The sequence below is a fragment of the Lepidochelys kempii genome, chromosome 8 (genome assembly GCF_965140265.1).
Source record: "Lepidochelys kempii isolate rLepKem1 chromosome 8, rLepKem1.hap2, whole genome shotgun sequence".
Taxonomy (NCBI): Eukaryota; Metazoa; Chordata; order Testudines; family Cheloniidae; genus Lepidochelys; species Lepidochelys kempii.
In genome coordinates this window covers 105,268,932-105,286,644 of record NC_133263.1, presented here as the reverse complement: position 1 = coordinate 105,286,644, position 17,713 = coordinate 105,268,932, and the positions used below count along the sequence as shown (strand labels likewise).

General features: G+C 44.3%; 1 protein-coding gene across 4 annotated transcripts in view; it reads right to left on the bottom strand.

Annotated features, from left to right (window-relative positions):
* LOC140916364 (translation initiation factor eIF2B subunit gamma-like) overlaps positions 1-17,713 on the bottom strand; it is a 239,007-nt gene that overhangs the window by 112,698 nt on the left and 108,596 nt on the right. For all 4 annotated transcript variants that reach the window (XM_073357910.1, XM_073357909.1, XM_073357915.1 and 1 more), the window contains one exon: positions 16,302-16,450. In XM_073357910.1, coding sequence (XP_073214011.1) covers positions 16,302-16,450 — 149 coding nt within the window. The remainder of the gene's footprint in view (positions 1-16,301; positions 16,451-17,713) is intronic.

Here is a 17,713-nt window from a genome sequence, read left to right as displayed (position 1 = left end):
CAGCTATCAAATCCCCCCTCATTCTTCTCTTCTGCAGGCTAAACAATCCCAGCTCCCTCAGCCTCTCCTCATAACTCATGTGTTCCAGTCCCCTAATCATTTTCGTTGCCCTTCGCTGGACTTTCTCCAATTTATCCACATCCTTCTTGAAGTGTGGGGCCCAAAACTGGACACAGTACTCCAGATGAGGCCTCACCAATGTCGAATAGAGGGGAACGATCACGTCCCTCGATCTGCTCGCTATGCCCCTACTTATACATCCCAAAATGCCATTGGCCTTCTTGGCAACAAGGGCACACTGCTGACTCATATCCAGCTTCTCGTCCACTGTCACCCCTAGGTCCTTTTCCGCAGAACTGCTGCCTAGCCATTCGGTCCCTAGTCTGTAGCTGTGCATTGGGTTCTTCCGTCCTAAGTGCAGGACCCTGCACTTATCCTTATTGAACCTCATCAGATTCCTTTTGGCCCAATCTTCCAATTGGTCTAGGTCCTTCTGTATCCTATCCCTCCCCTCCAGCGTATTTACCACTCCTCCCAGTTTAGTATCATCCGCAAATTTGCTGAGAGTGCAATCCACACCATCCTCCAGATCATTTATGAAGATATTGAATAAAACCGGCCCCAGGACCGACCCTTGGGGCACTCCACTTGATACCGGCTGCCAACTAGACATGGAGCCATTGATCACTACCCGTTGAGCCCGACAATCTAGCCAGCTTTCTACCCACCTTATAGTGCATTCATCCAGCCCATACTTCCTTAACTTGGTGACAAGAATACTATGGGAGACCATGTCAAAAGCTTTGCTAAAGTCAAGAAACAATACATCCACTGCTTTCCCTTCATCCACAGAACCAGTAATCTCATCATAAAAGGCGATTAGATTAGTCAGGCATGACCTTCCCTTGGTGAATCCATGCTGGCTGTTCCTGATCACTTTCCTCTCATGCAAGTGCTTCAGGATTGATTCTTTGAGGACCTGCTCCATGATTTTTCCAGGGACTGGATACTCATCTGATGCAGAAGCCATTTGTTCTTCATTTCAAAGGCTCGAAACAGAACAATTATTCCTTAATTTCCAACTCTGGTTTAATCCTCAGGTTTGCTAGCTGACCCACCCCAGGCAGATGCCGTGCTATTTGGAGTACATAACAGGAAGGCACTCTCCTTGGGATTTTCCAAGTGCAGATCTTTGTGGTATTGTGGGGTGCCCCATTTAGGACATCACATTAACCTTAGTGCAAAGTGAACCCCATTTGAGAAGTCTTTTTCTAAATGTCTGTCTTGCCAATCGAGCCTGGGACCTGACAGCCAAGCCAGGTTCTTTCCTTCTCTCCCATTAGCAGTAAAACAAGTTCCTCATCTCAGTTCTGCCTTAGGCTACATTTGTACACTCTTCATGGTCTTCAAATGACCCCCTCTCTTACACTTGTGCAACCCCATCGTTCCCACAGGAACTTGGTTAACAATTGTGTTGATGCTACAGAAGTTTACCTCACTCTCCCATACCCACGTGGGGGAGATTTTCAAAGGTACTTACGTGCAGAATTCCCTTTGGAAGTCAGTGGGAGTCAGGTGCTTAACTGCCACATGTGCCTTTGAAAACCTCCCCTCTTGGATCTACACGGCTAGCAGGAGCAGAAACTTACTGGTGTCTCTGAAGCCAGATAACTCTGATGAGACACAAGGATCAGATCAGCTGAGCTGGAAGTGGTCATTTCACACAGTCACTCTTCAGAGTGGAACAATGATTTAAGCTTAACCTCTGATGTAATTTTTATTTGAACCAAATGTTCTGAAAACTGGCAAGAGTTCCTTGTGCTATCAGGGAAACATCTGTATCCATGTTAAAAAAGTGGTAATATATGTAATGCAGCTTGATGTAAAACAACGTTAGCCAAAAAGAATCTCTTTTGGGGGATTAGTGATAAAAGCAGCTCAAACATCCAGAAGATGTAGGTATTTTATGAGGAGGAATGCCGTAAATATATAAAGTGGACTTCAACAGAGTTGAAGGTGGCTGAAAATCAGTCCTCTAAGTAGCTCAAAGATACTCCTTTCTCAAGGTTCCCGGGATGACCCACCTTTTCCATTTAATGGCTGTTGGTTAACACATAATTCACCAAAACCAACAACAACTGCTCAAATGTGCCGACAACACCCAACACCGGAGGCGCAACAAACAGAGACCGAGAGAAGACGGAACCCAATCACAGCGTTACCCAGAGGGATTAGACCTTGCAGTGGAGATTTGCTCAATGTAATGCCCTACATTCAGGGAGAAGAAATACAGAGCCCAGAACAGGCTGCATAACCCAGCAGCCATGCAGCTCCCATTTAAGAAACTCAGGCCTCAACTTAGCAGAGCACTTACAAACCTACTTAACTTTAAGCATGTACATAAAGTCCGTCCCTATTAAGCAAAGTAGTTGAGAACATGCTGAAATATTTCTCCGTAACTGCCCTAATTTGACTACTTCTACAGCTGCCACAGGGAACGTGTGGAAGTGGTGCTGGAGGAGACAACTGCCATCTTAAAAAGTGGGGCATGACATAAAATGTTTGAGGGTCACGGCATGAGCTCAGGTTTATTTCCAGCTTTGCAAACTATTGGGTTCGAAGCAACTGCATCTCCTCATTCCTTCTCATGAGGGGACGTGTTGTAAAACATATTTTACAATGCCACACAAATGGTGCCTTGGCAACGGGATCTCTCCTTTGTACTGGTATTATCCAAAGGGAAAAATAAGACCACTTCTGTGCTGAACCCCTATAAAATTCTTCATTCCATCCTGGTTTTAATTAGAGCTTTCTTCAAATCGTTCCATTTCATACATCAGGTGCTGATTTAGCACTATCAAGGAAACAACCAATAAACTTCACAATCAATCTGCAGTTAGTAGTCAATCCAGCTTGCTTTGCTTGTTGTTTTCTCCCTTTGTACATGTTCTCATAGAAAGTAGCATTAAATTGGAGACATGTGGTAAACTAGAACAGCATTTAACTAGACACATGTGGTCCCTCTTAAGCCCGTTAGCTGAGTAACAACTACAGCAAGCATTTGTGCTTTCTGCTTCAAGACAGGTAGCTGGAACTTGTTTAACAAAATCCAACATGTAGTTTATTATCTCAGTATGTCTGATCAGGGAAGATCCCAGTTTTGGTCAATATAGAATCAATGGTGATAATTCTTTGCTCATCTTTTGCCCTGTAAAAGCAGGTCATGTCCAAATCTTGCTGCTTACTCCTCCTTACTGGTTTTAAAAGTCATCCTTTTCTTTTTCCTACACACCCAGAACTCCTATGATTTCCCATCCTGATCACTGTAAGCTCCTTCTCTCCATCCCACCTCAGGTTGATATCAAAGACAGCTGCTAAGACCACCTCACCTCGATCGCTGAACCCTGCACTGGCTCCCTCGGGTTCACCACATCAGCTTCTTGTTCTCAAGGCCCTTTACAACTTCATCCGTCTGTTCGCTCACCTTTACTACTCTGACCAGCTTCTCACACACACATTTCTATTCTGTCTTACACTTCGCTCCTTACATGTAGAAAAGCCGCCCTAAAGAGAGACACAAATCCTCCAGATCTCGCCAAATCCACTTCCATTGCAAAGCCCCCAAGGACTCAGCCTGTTAACGATGGCACAGATGGGAATTGTTGGAGCTTCATTTATATAGTTATGAAAACCTGCAAACTAATATATGCATACACATATTTTGTATATGCTTGCTTGTATTCCTCTCCCCTTAATATGTACCTTGTCTACTTAGGTTGGTTGCTAAATGGGGCAGGCAGTGTGTCTTCGGATGCATTTGCATAGTTCGTTAGCACAGTGGGGCCCCCATCCTAATAGCTGTTACTGCCATAATAAATAGAAATAGAAGAAGAAGAGGAAGAACTATAACTAAGTTTCCTTTAATGAGCCAGTATTCTTTAAAACTATACAGCAGTCATGGCATTTACTTTGTGATAAGTACATACCGGAGAGCGAGAATGGAAAGGGACAGCTTTACACCCGTGGTTTTCAACCTCTGGTCTGCGGACCCCTGGGGCTTAGTGAGGAACTAAGTGAACCTCACTAGGTTCACCCCCGGTGAACCTAGTGAGGAGGGCTTTAAACTAGGTTCACCGGGGGAAGGAGACCAGAGCCCTGAGGTAAGTGGGAAAGCGGGATACCGGGAGGAAGCACAGGCAGGAATGTCTGTGAGGGGAGGGCTCCTGCCTCATACTGGCAATGAGGGGCGATCAACAGGTTATCTCAAGTGCTTATATACAAATGCACAAAGCCTTGGAAACAAGCAGGGAGAACTGGAGGTCCTGGTGATGTCAAGGAACTATGACGTGATCGGAATAACAGAGACTTGGTGGGATAACTCATATGACTGGAGTACTGTCATGGATGGTTATAAACTGTTCAGGAAGGACAGGCAGGGCAGAAAAGGTGGGGGAGTAGCACTGTATGTAAGGGAGCAGTATGACTGCTCAGAGCTCCGGTACGAAACTGCAGAAAAACCTGAGTGTCTCTGGATTAAGTTTAGAAGTGTGTGCAACAAGAGTGATGTAGTGGTGGGAGTCTGCTATAGACCACCGGACCAGGGGGATGAGGTGGATGAGGCTTTCTTCCGGCAGCTCACGGAAGCTACTAGATCGCATGCCCTGATTCTCATGGGTGACTTTAATTTTCCTGATATCTGCTGGGAGAGCAATACAGCGGTGCATAGACAATCCAGGAAGTTTTTGGAAAGCGTAGGGGACAATTTCCTGGCGCAAGTGCTAGAGGAGCCAACTAGGGGGGGTGCTTTTCTTGACCTGCTGCTCACAAACCGGGTAGAATTAGTGGGGGAAGCAAAAGTGGATGGGAATCTGGGAGGCAGTGACCATGAGTTGGTTGAGTTCAGGATCCTGACGCAGGGAACAAAGGTAAGCAGCAGGATACGGACCCTGGACTTCAGGAAAGCAGACTTCGACTCCCTCAGGGAACGGATGGCCAGGATCCCCTGGGGGACTAACTTGAAGGGGAAAGGAGTCCAGGAGAGCTGGCTGTATTTCAAGGAATCCCTGTTGAGGTTACAGGGACAAACCATCCCGATGAGTCGAAAGAATAGTAAATATGGCAGGCGACCAACTTGGCTTAATGGTGAAATCCTAGCGGATCTTAAACATAAAAAAGAAGCTTACAAGAAGTGGAAGGTTGGACATATGACCAGGGAAGAGTATAAAAATATTGCTCGGGCATGTAGGAATGTTATCAGGAGGGCCAAATCGCACCTGGAGCTGCAGCTAGCCAGAGATGTCAAGAGTAACAAGAAGGGTTTCTTCAGGTATGTTGGCAACAAGAAGAAAGCCAAGGAATGTGTGGGCCCCTTACTGAATGAGGGAGGCAACCTAGTGACAGAGGATGTGGAAAAAGCTAATGTACTCAATGCTTTTTTTTGCCTCTGTTTTCACTAACAAGGACAGTTCCCAGACTGCTGCGCTGGGCATCACAAAATGCGGAAGAGATGGCCAGCCCTCTGTGGAGATAGAGGCGGTTAGGGACTATTTAGAAAAGCTGGACGTGCACAAGTCCATGGGGCCGGACGAGTTGCATCCGAGAGTGCTGAAGGAATTGGCGGCTGTGATTGCAGAGCCACTGGCCATTATCTTTGAAAACTCGTGGCGAACCGGGGAAGTCCCGGATGACTGGAAAAAGGCTAATGTAGTGCCAATCTTTAAAAAAGGGAAGAAGGAAGATCCTGGGAACTACAGGCCAGTCAGCCTCACCTCAGTCCCTGGAAAAATCATGGAGCAGGTCCTCAAAGAATCAATCCTGAAGCACTTGCATGAGAGGAAAGTGATCAGGAACAGCCAGCATGGATTCACCAAGGGAAGGTCATGCCTGACTAATCTAATCGCCTTTTATGATGAGATTACTGGTTCTGTGGATGAAGGGAAAGCAGTGGATGTATTGTTTCTTGACTTTAGCAAAGCTTTTGACATGGTCTCCCATAGTATTCTTGTCAGCAAGTTAAGGAAGTATGGGCTGGATGAATGCACTATAAGGTGGGTAGAAAGCTGGCTAAATTGTCGGGCTCAACGGGTAGTGATCAATGGCTCCATGTCTAGTTGGCAGCCGGTATCAAGTGGAGTGCCCCAAGGGTCGGTCCTGGGGCCGGTTTTATTCAATATCTTCATAAATGATCTGGAAGATGGTGTGGATTGCACTCTCAGCAAATTTGCGGATGATACTAAACTGGGAGGAGTGGTAGATACGCTGGAGGGGAGGGATAGGATACAGAAGGACCTAGACCAATTGGAAGATTGGGCCAAAAGGAATCTGATGAGGTTCAATAAGGATAAGTGCAGGGTCCTGCACTTAGGACGGAAGAACCCAATGCACAGCTACAGACTACGGACCGAATGGCTAGGCAGCAGTTCTGCAGAAAAGGACCTAGGGGTGACAGTGGACGAGAAGCTGGATATGAGTCAGCAGTGTGCCCTTGTTGCCAAGAAGGCCAATGGCATTTTGGGATGTATAAGTAGGGGCATAGCGAGCAGATCGAGGGACGTGATCGTTCCCCTCTATTCGACATTGGTGAGGCCTCATCTGGAGTACTGTGTCCAGTTTTGGGCCCCACACTTCAAGAAGGATGTGGATAAATTGGAGAGAGTCCAGCGAAGGGCAACAAAAATGATTAGGGGACTGGAACACATGAGTTATGAGGAGAGGCTGAGGGAGCTGGGATTGTTTAGCCTGCAGAAGAGAAGAATGAGGGGGGATTTGATAGCTGCTTTCAACTACCTGAAAGGGGGTTCCAAAGAGGATGGCTCTAGACTGTTCTCAATGGTAGCAGATGACAGAACGAGGAGTAATGGTCTCAAGTTGCAGTGGGGGAGGTTTAGATTGGATATTAGGAAAAACTTTTTCACTAAGAGGGTGGTGAAACACTGGAATGCGTTACCTAGGGAGGTGGTAGAATCTCCTTCCTTAGAGGTTTTTAAGGTCAGGCTTGACAAAGCCCTGGCTGGGATGATTTAACTGGGAATTGGTCCTGCTTTGAGCAGGGGGTTGGACTAGATGACCTTCTGGGGTCCCTTCCAACCCTGATATTCTATGATTCTATGATTCTATGACTATGTCTAACATTTCCAAAGGGGTCCGCACCTCCATTTGAAATTTTTTAGGGGTCTGTAAATGAAAAAAAGGTTGAAAACCACTGCTTTACACAGACAGGTATGGTCAAATGGCTGTACAGGTAAGAATGTCTCTTTACAAAAATTAGATATCTGAACCCAAAATTCTTAGTGATGTCCAGACACTGCTGGTGTGTGGTCAAACAGCTGAAATTCCGTCCACGGATTTTACAGACCTTCCCTTATAAAGGACACAAATATGCCCCATACCTGGAAATCATCATCAACTCCTTTATCACATACTGTAACAGTCTTAGAATCAAAGGGACAAATTCCTTCCAAGTGTAATGGAGTTCAGTGGAGTGGCATCTGCTTATACCAGTGGTGAATTTGACCTAAAGCATGTAGGTTTTTCTCTCTTCCCCCTCAGCAATGCAGTACTGGAAGAGAGACACACGGAGAGTTCTATCCACGCTGGGTTTAGATGGTATTCATATTTATTTATATAGTGCCAACATGTTATACGCTTTGCAAATACATAAGACGACAAGGTCCTTGCTCAGAAGTTTTTACAATCTAATCTATAAACCATACACTTTGCACTCAGGGATGGCATGATATTTAACAGAGGTGGTTTTTACCACGCTGGGAAAAAACAGTTAATCCCAGTTTAAGGCATTTTCTATTTCAAAAACTGTTTCATTAATGCATACCACATTACATGTAGTTTTAGTTAAATATTCAGATTGTGGCTACATAAGGCTATATAGATTCATAGATTAGTTTAGGGTTATACCAATAAAACATAAAACTGCAGTGGGCATAGTACAAACATATGTAACTAGAATACTGAACATTAGAAAGTCTGCATACATTTTGGTTGGGTTTTCCTCTCAAGGAAGTTACAGGGCATGACTCATTTCTGTTTTCAGTATTATATAAACAAAAGTTAAAGCATTCAGTTGTATGAAAACACCAATAATGCAGTGCTGTAGGCTTGCAGCACTAAGCAAGCAGAAGCATGTGAAGTTGCAGACAAGCAGTCTAGGTCCATTCGGCCACGCAGCCCTCTGAGGCAGAAGACCAACCTTGATGTAGTGGACAGACCGAGCCTCTTCCTCAGTTCTGAATGGATGTACCCAAAGTTTGGAAAGATTCACTCTGTTTGCTGGACACGGATACCATTATTTTTCCCAGGGTTAAGCCTGTATTTACTTTTCTCACCTAATTTTTCCCCAGGAAATTGCCAACTCTGCTTGCACTTGGATTTTATGATACACTGAAGAAAGAGGATACACCGTCTCATCTACAAGGCCTATTGGCAAGGAGAGGCTGACCTTATAGGACTTGCAAGATTGGCATGTTTGTTACTTGTCAAATTTGACAGTGTCCCTTTAAATCTATTGATTATACATACAATATAAAAAATAAATCTGGCTAATATACAGTCAAAGTCAGAACCCTGCTCACTTCAGCAATGAGTTCAACATCACTGCCACTGGTGAGGACTTCCACTAGCACGGAAATGCTCATATCATCATAAGCCACGCACCTAGTTCTGCCTTACACACTACGGCGAGAGTAAGAATCTCACTGAAATCCCGCAACGCTCTTTGCCTGTGCACGTGTCACACTCCGACACACAAGAATTGAAATACATTTGTGCTTTGGGTTTGCCATTGAAAAATTAGTACCATTTCACCACATACGGCACTGTGGTGAGTCACAATAGACTCTCTAGAGCCAAAGCTTAACCAGCACATGTAAAGACTTAGTCACTTACTCTTAGTGCCTGTAATGTTCTCTCATTTGAACGTCCCAGAAATTTTTTTTTACTGTCGTTTAGTTGCCAGAAATGACAATCTGTTTAAAATCTTAACTTTGTTATGCTATTTCTTTCAACACCTAGTAAACTCCGGTTAGCTGCACTCAAACAAGCCAGACCATAAAGCAGTCAAGGGCTTTAAACTTGACCTGAGCCACCTTCTGCAATTCCAGTCCTGCACCTCTCCTGAACCGAGATGGCCAGTTGTGTCCGGCTGGCTGGTGAGTGGTGGCTGTTATTCCTTTCTGAAAGGAATCTTTCCCTCCCTGGTCCCTTTTGGCTTTTTGGCATTCTGCTTCAGGAATTAATACCATTTTTTGTTGGGGAATCTTATGACACATCAGTTTCAAATAAAGCCACGCAACTGAGACTGGGAAAACCGTGACATTTCTACAGTCGAAACCTTACAGAGTTGCAAGCAAAGCATTCTTGGGGAGTGGCCACATGAGAGAGGTGAGCACACAAGACATGAAGGGAGATACAGCCCCTCCCCTGAGGACTCTCCAGGTTTAAACCTTAATGTGGCAACTGCATCCATGCAGGTGAGCCCCTGCATCCATGTGGAGCATGCTGACTTCAGAGGGCAAGCGACTCAGGACAGGGGCTGTAATTTGACAAGCCTGGATCCTTCTGGTGCCCATTTTTAACAGATATGTAAACTAAACCCTAGAACAACCTGCCAGTAGGGGCTGGGGTGGATTCGGAATCACCTGAAATCTTTAGCTCACGATTGGACGTCTCTTTCTGAACGATATGCTCCAGCACAAGTAAAAACTATGGGCTAGATGTAATAACTGGATGAAATTCTCTAGCCAGTGTTATGCAGAAGACCAGACTCAATGATCATAATGGTCCCTTCTGGCCTTAAAAAAAAAAATCTCTGAATAATGGCTTTGCTTCCATCCACTCTGATTAAAGCATTGGTGTAGCAGGCAGAGCTTCCTTGGCTTGTACTCAGAAGGTCCAGGCCTCATAGGTGTTGATTTAATTGGAATCCTGAGGTAATTTTGGATCATAAGCATCTTGCCATCACCACCATGATGGCTTCCTACTTTCTAAGGAAAGTGCCAAACACAGTATCTATGGCTGATGTGGAAACTCTTACTTACCAAGAGTTGGTTATGCCTGCCTGCTGCTTCGCTAAAGGTATTAGTCAAGGATGCAGCAAAATATGTATCTTCAGTTCATCAATCTACCATACGGTTACTATGGTACTGACTTCCAAAATTCAACAAGACAATTCTAAAATAGTGTTTAGTTATAAAGCTGGTCATGAGCCTTGTGCTACTTTGTCTGAGCTCCTGACGTCTTGCACCCTCAACTAAGCTCTGAGCTACCCAAGAACCAGAATCTTCCATTATGTTCCCATCTCTCGAATTTTTCCCAGTGAAACTCTTGGATTCCATGTCCAAAGAGCAGAGATGATGCACAGGGTACTTCCGGTAATTATAACACTAAGAGTGCATTTTTACACACCTATGCCCATCCACACCCCTACCTGCAAATCTTCAACGGCCCTCTCCATGATTATTACCACAGCTCATAGGAGGCCAGTCATGGACCTGGACCCCACACACAGAACAGAAACACAGTCCCTTTCCCAAAGAGTTTACAATCCAAATAAATCCCACAGTGTAGAAAACTGAAGGATCAATCAATCAGTCAGTCTCAAAACCTTGAGCCAAGATTTCAAAAAACTGGGGCTAAGGTTAGGCTCCTAAATCCATATTGAAACACCTAAAGAAGTGGCCTGATTTTCAGAGAGGTCAAACTTTGCGGGGAGCTGCTGGGAGCGATGATCTAGGTAAGTGACCACAGCTCCAGTGTACTTCCGAGGCACTGCATGAAACAAGTTTAGGGAGCTCAGTTCAGAATCATGATGGTTACAAAACTGTTTCCAAGCAGTACTTTCTGTTCAGCAGAAGGACCAGGATGGAATTTAGTGATACCAGCTCTCTGTAATCAGCACTGTCTCCCCAGGTAGCTAGTTTCAATCACCATCAGGCTGGCACTGTCGTGGGTGCATGCACTATAAATGACCTGTAGTCAGAGGACTTTTACATCAAAGACTTTCAGACACACAAATCTCAGAACCCCTTGGTACTACACCTCCTCCACCCCAACCAAAACAATAAGTAGAAAGGTCAGCCCCAGCTGCTAGACAGATTGAAGATGCTCACAGCTACTGTGCAGTGTAGATAGAGAGGCAGGAGTTTTCAGGTGACTTATTATTTCAGCTCGATTAGTAGTTTTCCTCTATGTAACTCAGTGCAGTCATTTGTCACCGAGCTCCAGGGAGCTGTCCAGAGGGGAACAAGAACATTTTCCACACTGCAGCATGTCACCTGGGCACTCAGCATCTCTCAGCACTTGCACTGTTCTATGAATTACCTCCTCTAGCAGCTTTCAGCTGCCCGTCTCTCCAAACTTGGTCAAGCATGTCCATCATTCAGCACATATGTAATACGTGTTATTTTATTGTCTAACTGATGGAAGAATTAGCTGTGCAGTGGGAAACACATTAAGGAGGAACTGCTGATTATTTTCCCTACGTTATTAACTTCTTTAATCCTTTTGTAATCTCTTATGACAAGGATTCATGTCCACCCAAATCATTTGACAAGAGCCAGGTTACAGAATTACTTTGTACTATGCCTGCTTTCTTCTGAAGATTCCACAGTAAAACTGCTTTTGGTCCACTGGACCGATCAATGTAAACCATCAATGGAGAAATGGATCGAAATCTGAGAACAGTATGAAGATGCTGCTGTACAACAGGGTCCAAAATTCCTCAGTTTATTTCCTTTGGAAGAAGTTGTCTCAGTCTGGAAGTATCATCCAGGTGATTAGCTCAGCTTTTTGCATGACTAGCTAACCACAACCCCAGAATGCCAATCCAGTTTTATGAGGATGCACCTTGTGATCGTCCCATCTGCTTCCATGGAAGCTGTTTACCTGTCTCCAAGAGCAGGTGTTAAATTTCATGAGGCGGCTTCCAAAAAACTCTCTGGTTGGGAAATGGAATTTTGTGAATCCTTAAATATCAGGAAATGCAGCAGTTCCTACAGCATCTTGGGTTCGCACTGGAATCACCACCGTTTGCAATATCTCATGGAAATGCAAAGTGATGGTGCTCAGGAGATTCAGAGAAAAACCTCCTTGCCTTCCTTGCACTTTACTTAGTGAATCAAAGCCTCTGAGGTTGGCCTCAAAACACTGTAACCACACTCTGCAGTGTTCATGCAGGTTCTTCGGAGTGCCTCTGGCTTCACCCCAGATGGGCAATTACTGCGCTAACCAGCAAGATGGAGCAATGTGCCCATGGATGCTGGAAGATTTGCACCTCCTTCACGGACAGAGATCATGAATGTTTCCTTCCAGGAGGGCAATGTCCCTTAACCAAATGGTGACTGGGCCCTTGCTCAAGAAATCATCCTTTGGTGATTGTGCTCTTGCCATGTGTGAGCTGCCATAAACATTCCTGTTTGGGGAAAGTTATTAGAAAGGTCACGGTGAGGCAGCTCTGGGTTGATTTAAATCACTGACTTCTCTAGATCCCTAACACTCCGATGTCAGGACTGGCCATAACATGGGGACTGAATTACTGTCACTAGTTGATCCAGCCCACAAGTTTGGGTACGCATGTTGTTTTTGTGAGCTTTTCCGGTAGCTCTTGATTTGGCTGATCATGAGCTGTTGCTGATGTGCCCAAGAGACCAGGTAGGGAGCATGGGCTTGGTTTTCAGTAACTCTTCTCCCTTCTTTCTGATAGGCCTCAGTGGGTTGTATGGAGTAGCTGCTCAGCAGCCTTATAGGCCCTCTCATACAGGGCCTCTCTCTCAGCTCCAGTTCAGTGGGCCCATGAAACCGTTAGAGAGACTGAAGTATTTTGGGCTGCAGTGCCACCAAAATGTTGACAACACTCAACTATTTCTCTTTTTTATTTCTAAGGCAACCATCACTGTAACATCTAGGGATCATTCTACATTGCCTTTCAATCAGACACAGATGGGGCAGCTTCTCCGCTTTCCCTATACCTGGCCAAGATGTGAACCAGGGAAAACGTGAACTAGCCGAGGTTCAATCCAGAAAAGCAAGTGGTGAAAACTGGTTGGCAAGGGGAAGCAAGAAAAGGTCTTGCCAAGGGCAGTGACACCTGTCCCTAGAGTACCAACACACCTTGCCAGACAGGCTCAGAATGCTGGGCTACTTTGGGGCACCCATCAGCTCTTGGGCTCCCAAGGAGCAGCAGTGGCTCATTTGACTTTTACATCTTTTGGTTAGCTAAGTGTTTCTCTCCTTTCCTCGATACAAACTTTGCAATAATATACCTGTGTTCTGTAAACAGCACTGCTTTCCATCTGCTTCAAGGTGCAATTCAAAGGTGTCATGTCTAATATCTAAAAACCTACCCGGTGATAGACCTGGCTTGCCTTAGGACTGCCTCTCTTCCTATGCAACACCAACATGGCTTAGATATGCTATGGCACTTCTACTGGAACTCGTTTGCATACCTTTGGGGGACTGGAGGCAGAGCACTGTCACTGGATGGTCCCCATGTGAGAAAATCATTCCCTCTGGTGGTATGGAAGAGCCAGAGTTTACCGACTTTCTGACCACAGTGCAAGACACCATTTTAACAAGTCCTTTCTGGGATGATCGCTGGGTTACTTATGGATGTTTGAAGCAGGAGAGATAGGGAACCTGTTTGAGGAGGGGAGCTGTCTATTGGGGGTAGTTTAAAACAACATCAACAAAGTTAATCTACGTGCTGTATCCAGAAGCTACAGCCATGGACACATCACCAAAAATAAAAAAAAAAAATCCACCAGCTGCAATTAAGGATTTGAAAGAAATGAAGGTCAAAATAACTGCAGTCATTTTTCCTTTTCATTAAGTTAAGATTAAGGTTTCTCTTACCACAACTCAGCTTCCAGATAAATTTCCAAACCTTCCTAGATGTTCACTAGAGGCTTCCCATGCCAGCAAAACCAAGAGATTTACATAGTGTGATACAGGAATAAGGTATCAGCACAATATTTACACAAGCTTATCACATATAATATGAACCATGTTGAACTTTGAAACAAACCTTTATAGTGTATAGTGTTAATTCCACACAGAGAAAAAGCACTGAGACTCTTCTGGTGCATCAATAGTCAACAGCAAAAAAGCAGTTGGACTGATAGACTTTTGGAACTATCAAGGCTGTTGCTACGTTTTGGAGCATGACTGATTGCTGAGAGCGGCTGCACTGGCTTTGTTACAATAATGGCTAGGAAGAGGAGGTTAGTCAGAAAACAAAACCGGCGTGCCCACAATGGTATTTTGCTGTTCAAATCAATATTTGAACATACTGAAAGGCACACTCTGAATGATGATTATTAGGATAACATTCCCTGTTGAGGGTTTAGAACAGAACATTGCTGTGTATTCAGTGCAGAGGAACACATACGGATTTCATTAGCTACTTTTATTATCTACCTATTTATATATTTAGGCCCCTTTGTGATTTCACCGTAGAGCAGCTTACCTCGTACGCAAAACCCTGCCAGAATGCCTGTGGTACCAATCCATTAATCAAGACAACAGTGTAGCTCATTGTCAAATCAGAGTATTTCCTGGTGCTTAGAGGACGGCAAATTCTGTGAGACTGCCATACTGGAGCCATTTACAAGTGAACTGGAGATCAGCTATTATCTACACACCAAGGAATTCTGATTTATGATGTGCTTGAAATTACTGTGGATTTCTATTAAAGACTAAACACTTGGCAGTGACGTACCATACTTATTTACCTGTAATTTAGCTCTGTAACAGTAGTATTCTCCACAGACCCAACATCCTTTTGTTTTTTGTTTTCAAGCATGTGACCGGGAGAGCCAACTTGGCATTTTTTAAGGGTTTGACTTCTCCCACAAGGACCCTCAGCAAACCTCATGGCATGAAGGAGCAGGGAATTAATAAAGGCCTGTACAGACTCTATTGAGCAGTTTCTTTTCCACTGACACCCACAGGAAGCTGGCTTGTAAGACGAGGTGGGAACTTTCAGGCAGCAACTGCTTGGTCATTTTCCCCTCACTGAAGAGTCAAGGGATGTTTCAGTAGCACAACACAAAAAAAGTGGGATAAATATCATCTACCTTGGAGACTAGGAGCAGAGCGAGCTCCTCCCTGAATATATAACACACACAATACAAAGCAATGTCTACATGCACCTAGGTCGCTTCTCAAAGACACTCATGAGAGAACAGGAGCCCCAGAACTTGTGTGTATTGGGGGGCAGGGGGAATCTATGGAAGGTAAGTCTGGGAATCATTTGATGACTGGGCTGATTCTTCTTCTGATCTGCGAAGCAGATCTTCTTGTGAAGAGGACGTTGCAAGTAAGTAATGACTGACTTTCCGGGTTTGGGAAGCACCGAGGCAGGATGAAAGATCAACTAGCTTCAAAACTGTTCATTTTTATTGGTTTAATCTTTTACAGTTTGCAAGCCCTTCCAGCATGCCAGGCTAACGAATTAATGAGGCTAACAAGTTAATGAGTCTGCTCCTGTCCTGCCACAGTGACCAGCTAGAATTTTAATGGTGCCAAGACAGAGGAGGTCTCATTTTTAAACATCTAAGTATTGGTGGTAACTGTTTGTGTGGATACCCATTCATTAGCTAGGGTCTCACACACAAGGAACCTCTACCATATGACAGATTTCCTTTTGGGAAAGCTTATTTATTTGCCCCGTTTTCCAGCAATTGTAATGCTAATGTAAAGATTCAAGATGACAATGAAAAGACCTAAGAGAATGTCAGTGGAGGCTCTCGAAATACTGAAGCAGTAGGAAGATTTTTATTGGTAAATGTGGAATTTTTACATCAGCAACTTTATAGGAGTATGCAGATGTTTATACCAAAAATGTTGAAGGCTAAGCCTTTAAAATAAGCCTTCAGTATTGGAAGGATGCGATCCAACCTCATGCAGACCAGTGAATCCATTCCATCTATATGACTTAAAATACATTGTGCAGATGACAGGCTCTCCAGAAGGATGGGATGGAATTAATCCTCCCTCTCTGGACCCCTCTAAGTGAGCTGTAGCTCACGAAAGCTCATGCTCAAATAAATTGGTTAGTCTCTAAGGTGCCACAAGTACTCCTTTTCTTTTTCCCTTGTTATTAGTATCCTATTGAGACTAGACAAGACTTATTTCTGATTCATTCTTACATCCCCAGGAGATGAGAAACAAGCTTCTTCCTGAGACTAATTGTCATGGCCAGGAATCTCTCACGAGGACAGCCAGCATCCCAGTGCCTTTCTCAGACAGAGAAACAGCTTAGGACAGGGAGATACAAAGAAGTAACATACCCTTCCTCAATTGTGACAGAGTTCATGATGATGCAGTTAGTTATTTTAACTCTGTCTTTTATGGTGCAAGTGGAGCCAATGATGGAGTGTTTAATGGATGTCTTCTCTCCAACCTGCGTGGATGAACCAATGATGCTGTCAGATCCAACCTAGAGAGGAACAGAGTGGAAACTCAGTCAAACTATCATGGCTATATATTAAGTCATCCCCAAATCAATGTTCTTCGTATAGGATCTCTATCAAAAAAACATGACTATTCTCCATATACCTAGATACCATGAATAATACAAGCTATAAGTCAGCGATAGGCCTTGTTTACTTGTGCACACACAAGACACTTCCACAGTTACTGTCAACATATTCTGCATCTTCAAAAAACTTAGCAAACATCAAAATTCAACTACCCAAAGGCTTGTAAAGTCTTCGCAGTCTGGAGCATGTTTAAGAGTAAGAAATTATATTTTACCATGTTAACTACAGCAAAGACCTCACCTCTGAGATAAACCTATATCATAACCAGGAGTGAATGATGATGACTTTGTTCATAGATGAGAGCTACACTTAAAAGTGACCCTTCATAGGTTAACTATCTTACTCTTGATTAAGGGGAAGATCTTTTCCCCAGTATGCAGTTTTGGAAGTAAAGCATATACCTCAAAGAAGTGAGTACGTGTGGGTGAGGCCTGGTGGACAGGTCTAAAGCATGTTGTATGATCTGTAGAGTGCAGATTTAAAAGAAGAATCTATGGACTTGTCTCCATGAACGCTTAGTTTGCAGGAAGCCCTCAGACACCTAGTGTCCGTGTGGACGCTGTAGTGCGCTTTAATCTATCCCGCTTTGAAATGGGACTAGATCAAAGCACAGTAGGGAACTGTTAGTGTGCGGCAGCAGGGTCAAGATGGATACTTAGTAAGCGACAGGCTAGTGCGGGGGAAATTCACAGCTTGCTGCAAGCTAAATGTTCCTGGAGACAAGCCCTGTGTGTTGAAACAGGCAGTCACAGAGCAATACTGCATCAAAAAAAAAAAGAATGGGGAATACAAGAAATAAGATATTACCCTTGAATACATACAAAGCAGGACCTTGATGATCTGAATGTCTTGGAGAACACCTAAGACTTCTACGGATTCCAGGGTTTGGATAAATTGAGGTGGCCAGCTCAACAGAACCCCCTGACTGAGCACAGCCTGGTGACCATTCCCCAGACAGACAGCTGGCCAGTTTCCACAAGCCTCCCAGCTCAGGAAGACTTCAGCACATGGGGCCCAGCTGTGTAGCTCTTTAACATGAAGGCAAGGACCTACGTGAGCAGTCCTATTTAAGTCAGTGGGACTATTTGTGTGAGTTCAGAACTCACCAAAGTGGACCCAAAGCATAGGGGTTTGGAGCTGGGATTCAGCTAAAATACTTT